This window comes from Thermobia domestica, chromosome 14 (genome assembly GCF_964235325.1).
Source record: "Thermobia domestica chromosome 14, izTheDome1.hap1.1, whole genome shotgun sequence".
Taxonomy (NCBI): Eukaryota; Metazoa; Arthropoda; class Insecta; order Zygentoma; family Lepismatidae; genus Thermobia; species Thermobia domestica.
The window spans coordinates 82,043,617-82,058,017 of record NC_137467.1 but is presented as its reverse complement, the minus strand read 5'-3'; the positions used below and the strand labels follow the sequence as shown (position 1 = coordinate 82,058,017).

The following is a 14,401-nucleotide window of genomic DNA, read 5'->3' as shown; positions in this document are numbered from 1 at the left end:
TTTGTGTCAGAGTCAACTTGTAATTGGTGTGGATGTGCTGATATGACGGGTTCAATTTCATAACAGTGCCATGGTTGGCATTAACTTGTAACTATTTATTATATTTCCATTAATTCGAACAGAAATTAGAATGTCATATCAGTTCACTCCATACCCTCCATCTGCTCGAGTGTCATGAGATACACTTTGCTTATCTTGTACCAAAACCACTCTACCAGAAGCACTGGGATAATGTAATCCCGCAACAGACTTCACCAACAGGTTTTTGCGTCTATTTACTTTCAAATTGATGCATCGCATGACCTTCTCATTTACACCAATTGCACCAGTTTCAACATAGCCTCTTTCAAGGTGGCGGATATGCTTTTTATAACTTTTAACAGATCATATCTACCATCTCGCATCCATGTATGCTCATTTCGTGTCGTTACAATGATGAAAGAAAAACGCACATTTTCTTACAATGTCCTTAATGTACTGGTGTTCCACTTGTGATCTTTCTCGAGACCTAGTGTCCCAACGTTTTGGACACTGCAGCTGCAATTTTGGCTTTGCGAGTTTCCGGAAGTACTCTCTCTATATACGAAGTTTCATGAAAATTGAAAATTGGGAAAATTAGTTTTTGAATCAGAGGACACAAAATTTTTGAATGGTCCCTAAATCGAGTTTTCGAATTTTCTACGGAATAATTATTCGTACATCATACTGAGTTAGGTGATAGTTTGGGTTTGGCTACACCGTATGTAGTTCTCCAGATATAAAGCATACTCGTACAAGAAAAATGTTGATTGAAATATATGTATTGAATCTTTTGATCCAAATATAAAAATAAATACAAAAATGCGTACACTGAAAGTTTTTAGGAACACTATTGTATAATATATGACATGCAGATCTTTATCTACCTAACGTGCAAGGATGTATTGTATGATAAATCAAACGAAAGGCAAAGATAATATTACTTATTCATGATTGTGTTTAGGAGAACCGTTTTTTTTAATTGTCTTTCATTCCCATCAGAAGATGAGGGAGTCGTAGAAGGTAAGACCTTCTCTTTGGCCAGAGAAAAGGTTGAAAGACTGGCGTTATGTTTATGTGGATGGTAAACAGGTTTCAGCATATATATATATATATATATATATATATATATATATATATATATATATATATATATATATATATATATATATATAGAGAGAGAGAGAGAGAGAGAGAGAGAGAGAGCAGGTGGTGAAGATTTCTACTGAGCATGATGGGTGACACAAAACTAGGATTGACAGTTACGACAACGAAAAGTGTGAAGTTTCTGCCCTTGGACACCTCAGGACTAGTTAGATAAGAAAATCTCTGGTAGAATAGACAAAATAATGCTATAGAAAGATAATGCTATGTGCAATATATAGATATACGGAAGACTATGATATATTTAACATTCGGGATTGTAGTCACCTGAATTACTTTCTCTTTTATATATGCAAACAGGTGTTCCAGAGGAGGCTAACGATAACGGGGGATAGCAGGAATCTGATCTAAGAGTTTGGCGATGATAGGATGACATGCAGTTATGTGGTGTATAATGTAACAGATTCGTTGACGATGCAAACGATTCAATGGAAGATACATTGGGGGTTTGTTCCGCTTTTGGGCCAAATCCATCTAAAATGATCCAGAAAAAAATAAATTGGTTTACTCGACCATTTTTGAAAATTGTGAAACCTACACTGTTGTTTGCTTCATTTTTTAAGACTTTATAACTGTGTTTAAAATATGTCTATCTGAAGCGGTTTGCCAGTGGCGGCCATATTTGTTTCGTGGCGTGCGTCCACTTTCACGATTGTAAAGATTAACAAAAACGTTTATTACGAAAACAGTACTTAATCTAGAAGGATAAAACAAAAATCATTTGATTGGTAATGAATTGAAGTAAAAACTAGGTCTATAGGTATTTACCTATGTTGCTCCTTTCTATGAGAAATTTACTAATAAAAGTAAACATCAATATTGGTGAAATTTCACTTTTTGTAATGTTTTGTAAGTAGGAAGGAGTGGTATACACAGTTTGATTTTGCTCGTGATATGAAGAGATATGTCAATAGTTTTACCAGAAAAAGTATTGATTGTGATATACTTATTCTTATGTTATTTGTGGTTGTGATAAAATCATAGTTTTGTCGAAAAACCCGAAGTTTGGGTTCAAATAACTCTGATGGGGCTACTGATAAAAATCTCAAATTAGCATAGGATGTTGTGCTGGTATATATGTTTATGGCAAATACAAAACATTCTTGTGTATTTTACTACTACAAAAGTTATAGCCTTTAAAAAATGAAACATACTCCGTTGTAGAAATACCGTTTTGGCACACTAAACAAGGGCTTTATAGGGGTTACTTGTCTTCAAGCACGTTGATATGCTGTATACTTGTCTTATATTGTTTCAATTTTGGAACAATTATTATGTTCTTGTGTATTTTTCTATTCCCAGCACTTAAATATACGGAGATTAAACAATACTAATAACATATTACTGTTTGAGAGAGAGTACCTTACCCAAAGCGTTTAGAACAACTGAGATTGAAGAAGAAGAAAATAAAAGAAACTATTTTGAAAACAAAATCGTATTGTTGTAAAGACACAAAACATAACTGCATGTTACCAAAATATCCATTCCATTATGTTTGATTCTAACAAAGTAATTTGATGCAAATGGTAGAATACGTAACACAGGATGGTCGTCGTAGTCCTCTGATTCTGAAGTGACGTAACATCTTACAATGCCTTCTGAGATAGGAACATATTTGTGGTACCTTCTAGTACCAACAAATCTAGTATAGCAGTCAATACGTTTCTGTGGAGTTTTGGAGATCTTAGCTACTTCATCTGATTTCACCGGAAAATATTTTGTTTTGTAACTTTTCATTACAAAATAAAAACATCATCTACGTTGAATATCTGATTATTTGTTGGCCTTTGCAAAGTTGCTATTAAGACTTCTTGTTTGTAGTTCCACTCACACCATCACAGGCGTTTCTTCGATCCAAGAAAGTGCCATTCAGCGACCAGATCGAAGTCATGTTCCTGACAGCATAGATTAGAAAAGTTCTTTTTGTTTTTATATTGACTTGAAGCTCCATCAGTAAAATAAACAAGTTTTTTAATGTTCGGATGCACTTCTTTAATATACGCTGTGAAAATCTTTTGAAAGCAATAAAATGTCTTGTTTTCTAATTTATCATAGTCCTTAAAATAGAACACGAAAGGGTGAATCGTAGCTTGGATATTGATCCAGTGAAAACTCTATATCTCAATCTGAACTATGAATGAATAATTTTCTGCAAAATTTGTTAACACCGAACATTCTTCTGCAGTAAGTTCAGCTTCTTTTCTTCTTGAGAAACTGAGCTAGAGACTTTGACACAAGATTATGCGGTTTCAGGTTTTCCAATTTCTTCGCTAACGATTCAAAAAACTTCACTTTGCTCTTGAGATCTGTGTTCATCTTTGCCCTATCAGCTGTTATCCGCTTTCTATACGTTATTGTATCGGGCAACTCATCAGTTTCGTTGGAAATATTAAACATGTTCAACAATGCCTGTTTAGCTACCTGTTTACACGGTACCTACAAAATAAACATTCAGATTTTAAAAATATAGATTCGCATGACATTATTAAACCCTTCATAAACTTGTGCCATTTGTTACAGATGTGAACAGATAATTCACTATGTCAGACTGATCGATCACATAGAGCATAGCTACACTCAGTGGCGTATTTAGGGGGGGGGCTTCCGGGCTTAAGCCCCCCCCCCCCGAAATGTTACTTACTATAGTAAAGTATATGAAATATCTTGTAGAATTTTCACATTTTCAGGCAAAGCCCTCCCCGAAACAAAATCGTAAATACGCCACTGGCTACACTGTATGTGTTGCATCAACACTTGCTGCTATAAATGTCTCCAAGCCTGTCATAACGTAATCTAGCTGTGAAAATGTTCAAGTATAATTTATTGCAACTGTACTTTGATACGCGCGAAGCTATCAACGTGCTCTGAAGACAAGTAACCCCCTATAAAGCCCTTGTTTAGTGTGCCAAAACGGTATCACTACAATGGAGTACGTTTCATTTTTGAAAGGCTATAACTTTTATAGTAGTAAAATACACAAGAATGTTTTGTATTTGCCATAAACATATACAAGAGCACTACATCCTGTGCTAATTTGAGATTTTTTTCACTAGCTCCATCAGAGTTATTTGAACCCAAACTTCGGGTTTTTCGACAAAACTATGATTTTAACACTACCATAAAAAACATAGGAGTAAGTATATCACAATCAATATTTTTCCTGGTAAAATTATTGACATATTTCTTGATATCACAAACAAAATCAAACTGTGTATATCGCTCCTTCCTACTTGCAAAACATTACAAAAAGTGAAATTTCACCAATATTGATGTTTACTTTTACTAGTAAATTTCTCATAGAAAGGAGCAACATAGGTAAATACCTATAGACCTAGTTTTTACTTCAATCCATTACCAATCAAATGATTTTTGTTTTATACTTCTAGACCAAGTACTGTTTTCGTAATGAACGTTTTTGTTAATCCTTACAATCGCAAAAGTGGACGCACGCCACGAAACAAATATGGCCGCCACTGGCAAACCACTTCAAATAGACATATTGTAAACACAGTTATAAAGTTAAAACATGAAGCAAACAACAGTGTAGGTTTCATAATTTTCAAAAATGGTCGAGCCACCTCTGGATCACTTCAAATGGATTGACTCTTTTGGTATTTGTTCATGTAGTGAGTAGGCAATGCAGAACGCAGAACGCTGTAGGATTTGGAGGCGATCATGAAACTGTTGATTTGCTGCGAGCCAAGATAGATGACCGTGTGTCACAACTGGACGAACAGGCTGTGATACAGGCCTTCTAACTTTATAACTATGCCGTAACAGTTCGGAATTTAAGCCCCAGGTCGTTCCTTTCAATCTACGCTGCAGATTAAGACCAGTGATGCCAATTTGGCCTATTTTGGGCCAAATCTAGCCTATTTGGAAAGGCATTTAGCCATACAAATCTACGAATTGCTTATAGCCTTAAATATAGGTTATTTTACGAAACTGTTTCGCCATTTTTGGCTGTTTATTAGTCTTAAATTAATTCTAAAATACTTTTTATTTTGAAAATGAAGTATAATTTTTAAAAATTAGCCTATGTCTCACTATAATATTATCTTATTAATTGATTTCTCTAGACAGAGAGTGTTTTATTTCGCTACAAACACTTGTTTTCATGCTTCTTCTCTCTTCCCTCTTACAGATTTATAACAACTTAACAATACTTAACGACTCAGAAAGAATTTTAATGTCGCTCCCGTAACGGCCCCGTTTGTTACTTTCTAATTATTTTAATTTTCACATTTCATTGCAAAAATGAAATATTTCTAATACAAATTTAGTAAACTGTTCGGTTTTTCAAGTCACAGAAATTGTTTTGGTTTATTAAAGGAAACAAATAGAATATCTAATAGTTTGAAAAATCTCAATGTAATCATGATGATATAGGGTAACTTCGGCAAATAACGCCAGTCGGGTAATAACGCCATTTAAAGCTTTCCACAGTGCTAGCATAAACACATGGTTCGCACGGGCGTCTCTGGCGGGGGACGAGGGGTCGCGTCTCCCCAATATTTTGAAGTACAAAAATTCAAACTTAATTTATTTACTACGACAGAACAACATATAAATAATAATAATTATATTTATTTGGAATATAATATTCAGGCTGTGAAATAATAGAGTTCTTGAGATATCTCAGGGGTAAGCAGAAAGGTAACAAACGGAATCGAAGATAATAAACAGGTTGGGCTAGGTACTACCATTTAAATCTCCTTCTTTGATGTTCCCCCAAACTTTACATGTCAGAGACGCCAGTGGTGGTTCGTAAGGTTTCCGCTTATGAGTGTAGACACAAAGACTAGAGGTCAGCCAGGCATCAGTAAAGAGAAACCGGTGAACAAATGTTGACGTGACAGCCGCGGAGCAGAGGAAACAGCTCGAAAATTTTTAGTGTGTCAAATAAGGTAGGTGAATTGTTTGGGTAAAAGTCAGATTTTACTATTACTAAAGGTATGCGTTGATAGGGCCGTGCTTGCGTAATATTATGATATAGATAAAATATGCAGGACCGCTATTCTTGGTATAGAAATAATGGCCAAAACAAAATTTATTGTTTCTGAAAATAACGCCACTATCGCGTCGGGAAATAACGCCACTCCATCTAATCGCTAATCGAAACTAATACTGGTGTTGAAAGTTTGTTTTTCTTTGTCGTAGTGGTAGAGCCGGAAAAGTCTAGTTTTATGTTTTCATGGCAAGACACTCGAATATCGTGTGCAGAAAGACGGAGAATTTGAGCTAAGGTAAACTCATGCGTTTCAACAGAACTATATGAACGAATTGTATACGCTATTGGGAAATACACTTAATGCTATGAACCTTTTGTGACAATCCTGAACTTATTTACAATACAGATTAAATGCAGGACTATAACTAACGTACAACAGTAGCCTAAACATTTTGGCAAAGAAAGCGAGCAAGCGAGTACTTAATGCCACACATGGCGAAAAAGGTAAAACTGTGAGTGTTATTGCGTGCACTAATGTATCAGGTTCAAATTAGATCCCTTCGATGGTGTTATACAAGAAAAAGTATTTTTTAAAAATAGTTTGGTGATGATCTTCCTCCAGGTAACACCTATGCAATGACACCTAAAGGCTATGTTACAAAGGAAGAATTCCGTAGATTTCTGGAACATTTCAACAGACATCGGATCCTTGGCCGAACACTGCTTATTGTATATTGCCATCACAGTCATCTTGATATTACCATTTTAAATGCTGCTGAGACCATGCACATTAAACTGCTGTGCTTGCCTGCACATTGCACCCATGAACTTCAACCGCTCGACAAGAGCTTCTTCAAATCGTTAAAATTATAGTGCTCTAAAGCGGTTGACAATTATCAACGAACGCATCCCGGATTAACACTTGGGAAGCCACAGTTTCCAAAACTGTTTTCACAGGCATGGTTTCGTTCAGCAATACCTCAGATCACAATTTCAGGCTTCAGCGCTACAGGGCATCCTTTTAACAAAAATGCTACACCCGATGTCGCTTTTTCCGCAAATGATACCTTTGAGCAACAGCAACCTCCACCAACACCTCCAAGCACATGGCCAGCCTCCATCTCTCCTTCAACACCACCGAGTGCCCACTCCATCCACGAGCTTCTGCCTATAGTTAAAATACTAGGAGCAAATCTCATCCCAGGGGAGATTTGTCTTACTGCCAGAGGAGTATTGGTAACACTAGACCTATTCGCAAGAGCTGGCACTTTACCTTCTTCCGGCACGAAGAAACAAGCATCCTCTGGAAAGCTGAAGGATGGAAATATGCTCTACGAGGACTATGGAGGTTATTACTATGATTTCAGGGGTCTTAAAACGTGGATTCAATGTATTGGATGCAAAATTTGATTTCACGATTTATGTGATTCTGACAGCATTGTTAAATGTGTTCTGAACATTTTGTGATGCTGGTTGTGAATTGTTTTCTGGCTCCGACGAGTAGTGTTCCATATGACTGCAGCTGTTATGTTAAGAGTTTCGCAATCATATCAAGAGTTACCGGTTACCGACATGTACGATGACTATGAGTTTTGTGTACCAGCAAAGCAGGTAAGCACATTGCCAAGAACATTATTTAGTTACGTTCAAAATGTATTTCGTTGCGATTCCAACAACTTTCCGTTGTTGTAAAACAAGTGGCGTTATTTGCTTACACGTCTGGTAATAACGCCATCTCATACTCACTGCGATTCTCAGTGCATTGTGGTCGACATTGTATGTGTACGATCTTTGTTTCCTCATTGCATTATAGAGGAGGGTTCACTCCATCTTCCATGTATTTGCACGGTTCTAGATGTAAAAACCCTTGAATACCAGAACAATATGTTGAATTGGTGGCGTTATTTGCCGAAGTTACCCTATGTGGGCGAGCGCAGCGGCGTAAATCTGTCTTGAACATGGGGGGGGCAGATAAGACCGTTCCCATATATCTATTTATTTATTGATTTATCTGTATCTATATATCTATGATATGGAGGATCAGGGGAGCAGATTTGAGGCTTATTCTGGGGGGACATCAATTTCATCTCACTTTCACTTGTGGCATTCGAACACAAATCATCACATTTCTCCCCCCAAAAAATTCAAATCGAATTATTTGGGGGACAGTCCCCCAGTTCGAAGATTGGAGAGGACATGTCTCCCTCAATTCCCCGGGATTTGCGCCAGTGGGCGTACGGAGAAATAAGAAGTGTTTGCAAGGACTATGACCTGCCGAAAGAAGTACTACTGAAAATGGGGACAATGGCAGTCAATACAAACATAACCAATCCACAATCAACGACGGTGCATCCCGTTCTAGCGCCTTGGCTATCTGCGACGTCATCGATGATGACTTATTTCAATTCAACTAATGTGGTTGTTGACTTTCACAAATTAGATGAGTTGTTGATGAATTTTATTGTAGTTTAAAGTGATTTATGTTGCTTGTTAGTCTTCAGCGAATAAAATTCAATATTTCAAATTGTACTATAACTTACTTATAATCCTACACACAAAAATACGGGTTTAAAATATACAATGTGGGTTATAGGTTAGCAGTTCAAAATCTAGCAATTTTTTTATGTAAAAAAAGCTTATTTCTGAAGGCCACCAAGCCTATTTTCTTCAGAGCTCGTTGGCAACATTGATGAAGACGATGTTTTCTAGATCTGTCGTATGAGTTTCCCATACCGTGTTTGTCAAAAAAAATAAACGATATTTACTACAATTTTGTATCGGAGTTCCAAATTTTAAACGTTCCATCCATGACTACGATCGAATTGTTTAATGGATTTTATTTAAAAACAAATTTTTATAATCTCTTTACGTACTGTGATATGTAAATTTGCTTTCTATGTATTAGATTACTCCTAATTTTCAAGAAAACTATATAAATTAGCTTAATTAATTAATAAATATTAAAATTTGTCTTTGCAGGATACATCAACTCTATACTTTCGTGGAAAGGCTTCATTGTTTTTACAAGGATTGCTTATGCCATCTACTTAACACAGTTTCCAGTGTACTTCTTCAATGTTGGATCTACCAGAGATGCTCAGTATTTTTCACCAATCCCAACGGTGGTAAGTACTAGCACATAATTTGTTATGACGCAGAATACTATTTGCATACCTAAAATGATATATATTATAGCATTTGCGTCGAGCTTGCTATAACAGTTAGTTGGACTACCTGTTTGTTGTATTCCAACAAACTATTACTGGCAGGAAATAGTTGGTAACAGTAGGGGATGACCCAGGAGCGGATCAAGGGGGGAGGGTGATCGCCTCCTCCAGAAGAGGGGACTTTCTTATTATATATATATTGTCCTGCTCGACAACGCTTCATATTCTGACATATCTGACTTTTATTTTATATAAATCAAGGAGTTATGTATAGCCCTAAAACTGAGTCGCCACCACGTTTATGCAAAACGTGGAAAATCGTATTTAGATCCAGATTCTTGATTTCGGAAGTAAGTAACATCATGAAGACCTTTTGATCACATTGCACGGTGCGATATGAAAAGAAACCGTGACTAACTGAATGAATGTATGAAAAATATTCAAGTAAACTTCGGATTTCAATAACATGGTTTAAATAGATAGCAGCTGATTTGAAGACAAACTAATAATACTGGTTTGGTCACTGAAATTAATTAAGAATCTTCGCATAAGCATTATACATTGTCAGAGTTTATCTTCTTATGACACTGAAGTTACTATTTATATAGTCAGCATTACCTAAAGCTCATTGATTCAACAAAGGCAACATATATTAAGTATAAATACTATCATATATTAAGCACATTATTTAAAACTTCCATAAATACGTTTATCTTTTAATATTCATTTATAATTATATCTTTTATCCCTTTTTATATAGCCTCTGTATATATCGTAATCGTTTTGGCATTGCTGTATATGATATCTAACTTCATGGTTCAATATTCAGACTTCGTTGACTAACTCTGTTTTATACAATGGCATAGATTATGTTTAATGCTACGCTGATTCATATTGCATTCAGTTATACCGTTAAAGATTCAGTAACATAGTAGACGTTATGATTATTGTAAATGTATAGAAGATTACTAGAATTTTGATTGTATACTTGCAGATTATATAATAATTTCTATCAAAACATATTTAAGGTGATGTGGCGGTATGGAAGAATAAGGGCCTAAGCCCCAGAAGAAAGTATTTAATTCTTCATATTTATTACTTTACTGGCACCGTTAAAATATCCACAACACGTTCAAAACTTGAATAATTACGAATTAAATTATATAACTTTTAGCAGATAAAGATTCAAACACATTAATAACTTCTGAAACTGTTATTTTCATTAAATTTGCAGTTAAGAATTAACGGATTCACAATTTCCAATCACAATTACAATTCTTTCTTTTTGTCTTATATCTCTTTCTTCTTCCTCTAATATTTTAAATAAATTAAATTTAGTTTTCCAAGGATTAATTTCTGATACCGACCAAGAAATAGGTTGACATATAACAAAACATATAACAAATAAATCTACATAATGGACAAACACGAATATAAACAAGGAAAGCAAAAGATACAAATAAACAAACAACATGAAAAGCAAAAGGTATAAACAAGAATAATTGTGGGGCATAACAATATTTGGTCTAGGAATTAATTCGTGCGGTTGGTACGCACACATTGAAGCTGTAGTACAAACACAAAATACATAAATACCTTAAGAAAAATATTGTCCATCGCTAGCCACCACTTTCGCCCATCTGTCAGGCAATGCACGGATTCCGTGGCGAAAGAAGTCCTCATCCTTGGAAGCGATCCAGTCAGAGACCCATGTTTCGATATCTTCTGAAGAAGTAAACCGCTGTCCAATCAAATCGTTGTTCATGCAATCGAACAAGTAGTAGTCCGAAGGAGCAACGTCTGGTGAATACGGCGGGTGGGGTAAAACTTCCCATCCGACATTTTCTAAATAGGTTTTGACCGGTTTTGTGACATTTGGGCGAGCGTTATCATGTTGAACAATAAGTTTATCATGTCTGTTCTCCCATTCTGGTCGTGTTCTGGCCAGAGCTTGCTTCAAACGCATTAATTGTCGTCGATAACGTTCTCCATTCATAGTTTCACCCGGTTGCAGCAGCTCATAGTACACCACACCTTTCATATCCCACCATATGCACAGCATAACCTTTGCACAGTGAATATCTCGTTTTGGTTGTGATGGACCTGGTTCACCTGGTTTCACCCAGGCCTTTTTTCGTTTAGGGTTCTCGTAATGGATCCACTTCTCATCACCCGTAATAATTCGATGCAGAAACCCCTTTCTGCTCTGTCGTTGAAGCAGCAATTCGCAAATGGTTTTTCGTCTTTCAACGTCTCTGTCTTTCAATTCATGTGGAACCCAATGTGACATCTTTTGAATCATTCCCATGGCTTTCAAGCGTTTGGAGACTGTTGTTTGATCAACGCCTAATGCTGCTGCAAGTTGTTCCTGTGTTTGACACGAATCCTGCTCGAGCAATGCTGTCAATTCTTCGTCTTGAAATTTTTTTGGCTGTCCAGCTCGCTCTTGGTCTGCCAAGGCGAAATCACCACTTCTAAACCGTGCAAACCACTTCTGACACGTTCGCTCAGCTAGAGCATGGTCACCATACACTTCCACCAAAATACGATGACTTTCAGTCGCACTTTTCTGCATGTTAAAGTAATGCAGCAGGACACCCCGCAAAAACACTTTATCAGGCACAAATTGCGCCATGTTCACTTAACTACAAACTGGTGTTCTTGACGCTTTAATCCACTGCCCTATACTACGAACGATACGCGATGACAGGGGTTTGCAACACATGTGTGGATACACGGAACTGTGGGACGCTCCGTTCGTTGCGCCATCTCTTGTCCACCCGCACGAATTAATTCCTAGACCAAATAAATAAAACCCATCCTAGAGTTTAGAGCTCTTAAAAGTAGCTCTAAGTAGCAGTATTTAGGGATGCGCACGAGACAAGATTTGTGGCTGTCTCGTCTCGAAAATGTGCTGTACAAGTGATGTCTCGACTCGAAAAATGTATATTTCTCTATTGGAAGAGCCGTGTCTCAACTCGAATTTTGTCAGGAAAATCCTGTCTCGATTCGTGTCGTGCGCATCCCTAGCAGTATTACAACCCACCGCCCCCAGAAGTCCGTCCTGGATCCACCCCTGGCATGACCAACATTACGACTTAAGAAACCATCTTTGTGTATCCAATTTGTAAATGTCTGCTATTCTGATAGCATACCAGTGTTGCGAACAATATTTTAGAAAAGTCCCTGCTACTAAGTTAAAATGTCCCTACTATTCGCGGAAATGTTCCTACGGGCAATTTTAGCTTGAAAATCAGTATTAAACATGTAATCATGCATTACACACGACATTAAATAGGACTTGTTTACATAAAATTATGTATTTTTACTTGCTAGAAACCATTTATGTATGCTGATGTTGCTCGTTTTCATTGTGTGTGTATTAAAAAAAAAATGAAAGGAAGGTTTGTATAACACTTTGCAGCTATTTTTTCAGTTATTCTTAAAGCTCTTCAAATATAAGTAAATCTTTATAGTACTTTGGTTATGGAGAGATATGTGCTGGTCCGTTACGTCAAAGATTTCACGTTCTATTTTTGAGCCTTCATGGACGAATTTATAACTAAAACTGAATCTAGAAACTCCTTTCTCAATTTCTTTTCTCATCTTTGCTTTAGTGTCACTCAACATAGAGGAAATTCATAAATTTACTCAAATTCTTCAATTGTTTTTTCCCTTCTTTTCGGAAGTTAGAGTTTGAATCGATCAGTGGCGGATCTAGAACGGGTCCAGGGGGCCTAGGTTCTCCAGTTTTTTGAGTGACAAAAATAATTTAAACTATTATTTATACTTGGAAGTTTATAGTAAACTCATGAATTACCTACCATAATCTGGATTATGGTTCCCCCCTCCAGTTTTTCACCTTCTAAATCCACCCTCTGGAATCGATCGAAACCTAGGTTTGGTAACTAGGTGCAATTACAATCTGTCAGGATATTGTGAAAGCACGGTGAAATTGTCAATTAATATTTGTATTACCTGTATGACGGTTAATTGTACTTTATTTTCACTCATTAATTTTCCATTTTTAAAAACACTATGTTTCCTACCACCTGCATCCCTATCAGCGCCGGCCTAAAAGCCAAATGGTGTGCGTGCAAGAATGAATAACGGCGCCCCTCAGATGGAAAGGGGAGCCAAGAAAAAGCAGGGAAGTTTCTCGAATATTTTAAAAATGAACCCTAGAAATTAGCATTTCTAGGGAAACTATAGAAATTAGCATTTAAGAACTATTTGAACCTAAAACTAAAGTGAAATAATATCTTAAAATTACATCTTTCATAGAATAATACTTTTTTCCGTTATATAAATATAAAAGGCCTACTACTTATTCATTTAAACTACTTTTATAATGTTCAAACCGTGCTCCCACCAAGTGAACTTTGTGGTGGATAAACACCGTGTGTGTTGGTTTCCTCGAAGTTCTCCCGTTTCCTCCCACTTTCTTCATTCCACCATTTCAATCATTGCTCATCATCACCGTCTCCTTTAGGCTAGCCGGCATAAGCAAGAGACATAAAACTCAAAAATTTCATTTCGTTTTTACTTTTATAATGAACGTTAAAACAAATTAAATGTATCTATCGTAAAATCTAACTTATCATTAATAATTTGTTAATGGCTTTATTTAAAATACTTTTTCTATAATCAAGCTTTAAAATTCTCGTAACTGACTGTAACACGCATTATGTTGAAAACAAAAGAAATAAGTAATTTACAATTGCAATGCTTTACTAGTTTGCCATGATAGAAAAAAACAACTGCCATTATCTCCTAGTTCAACATTTGCTGTTTGTTTCAAAATAACAGTGCTATGAAAAGAAAATATACAGTTATGAAGAAAATATATTAAATATAGTTGAAAATATAATCGTATCTATTATTTATTTTAGTTTAGGAGTAGTATAGAGTAGTATAGAGTGTATACTATTAGGAGTAGTATACATTTATTTCAGTAAATAGCAGACTTGTAAGTAGAGAATATAAATAAAATTATAGTAACGAGTGCGGTTAGCCCTAATTTCATCTCCCCATGAATTTGCTCGAACTTGAGTGCAAGCGATAGCGTCAATGCATAGAACACGACTCTGAAGGAACCAGA

General features: G+C 36.1%; 1 protein-coding gene across 2 annotated transcripts in view; it reads left to right on the top strand.

Moving 5' to 3' along the window:
* LOC145670236 (nose resistant to fluoxetine protein 6-like) overlaps nt 1–14,401 on the top strand; it is a 158,032-nt gene that overhangs the window by 131,938 nt on the left and 11,693 nt on the right. For both annotated transcript variants that reach the window (XM_081738632.1, XM_081738631.1), the window contains exon 12: nt 9,113–9,258. In XM_081738632.1, the coding sequence (XP_081594758.1) occupies nt 9,113–9,258 (146 nt within the window). The remainder of the gene's footprint in view (nt 1–9,112; nt 9,259–14,401) is intronic.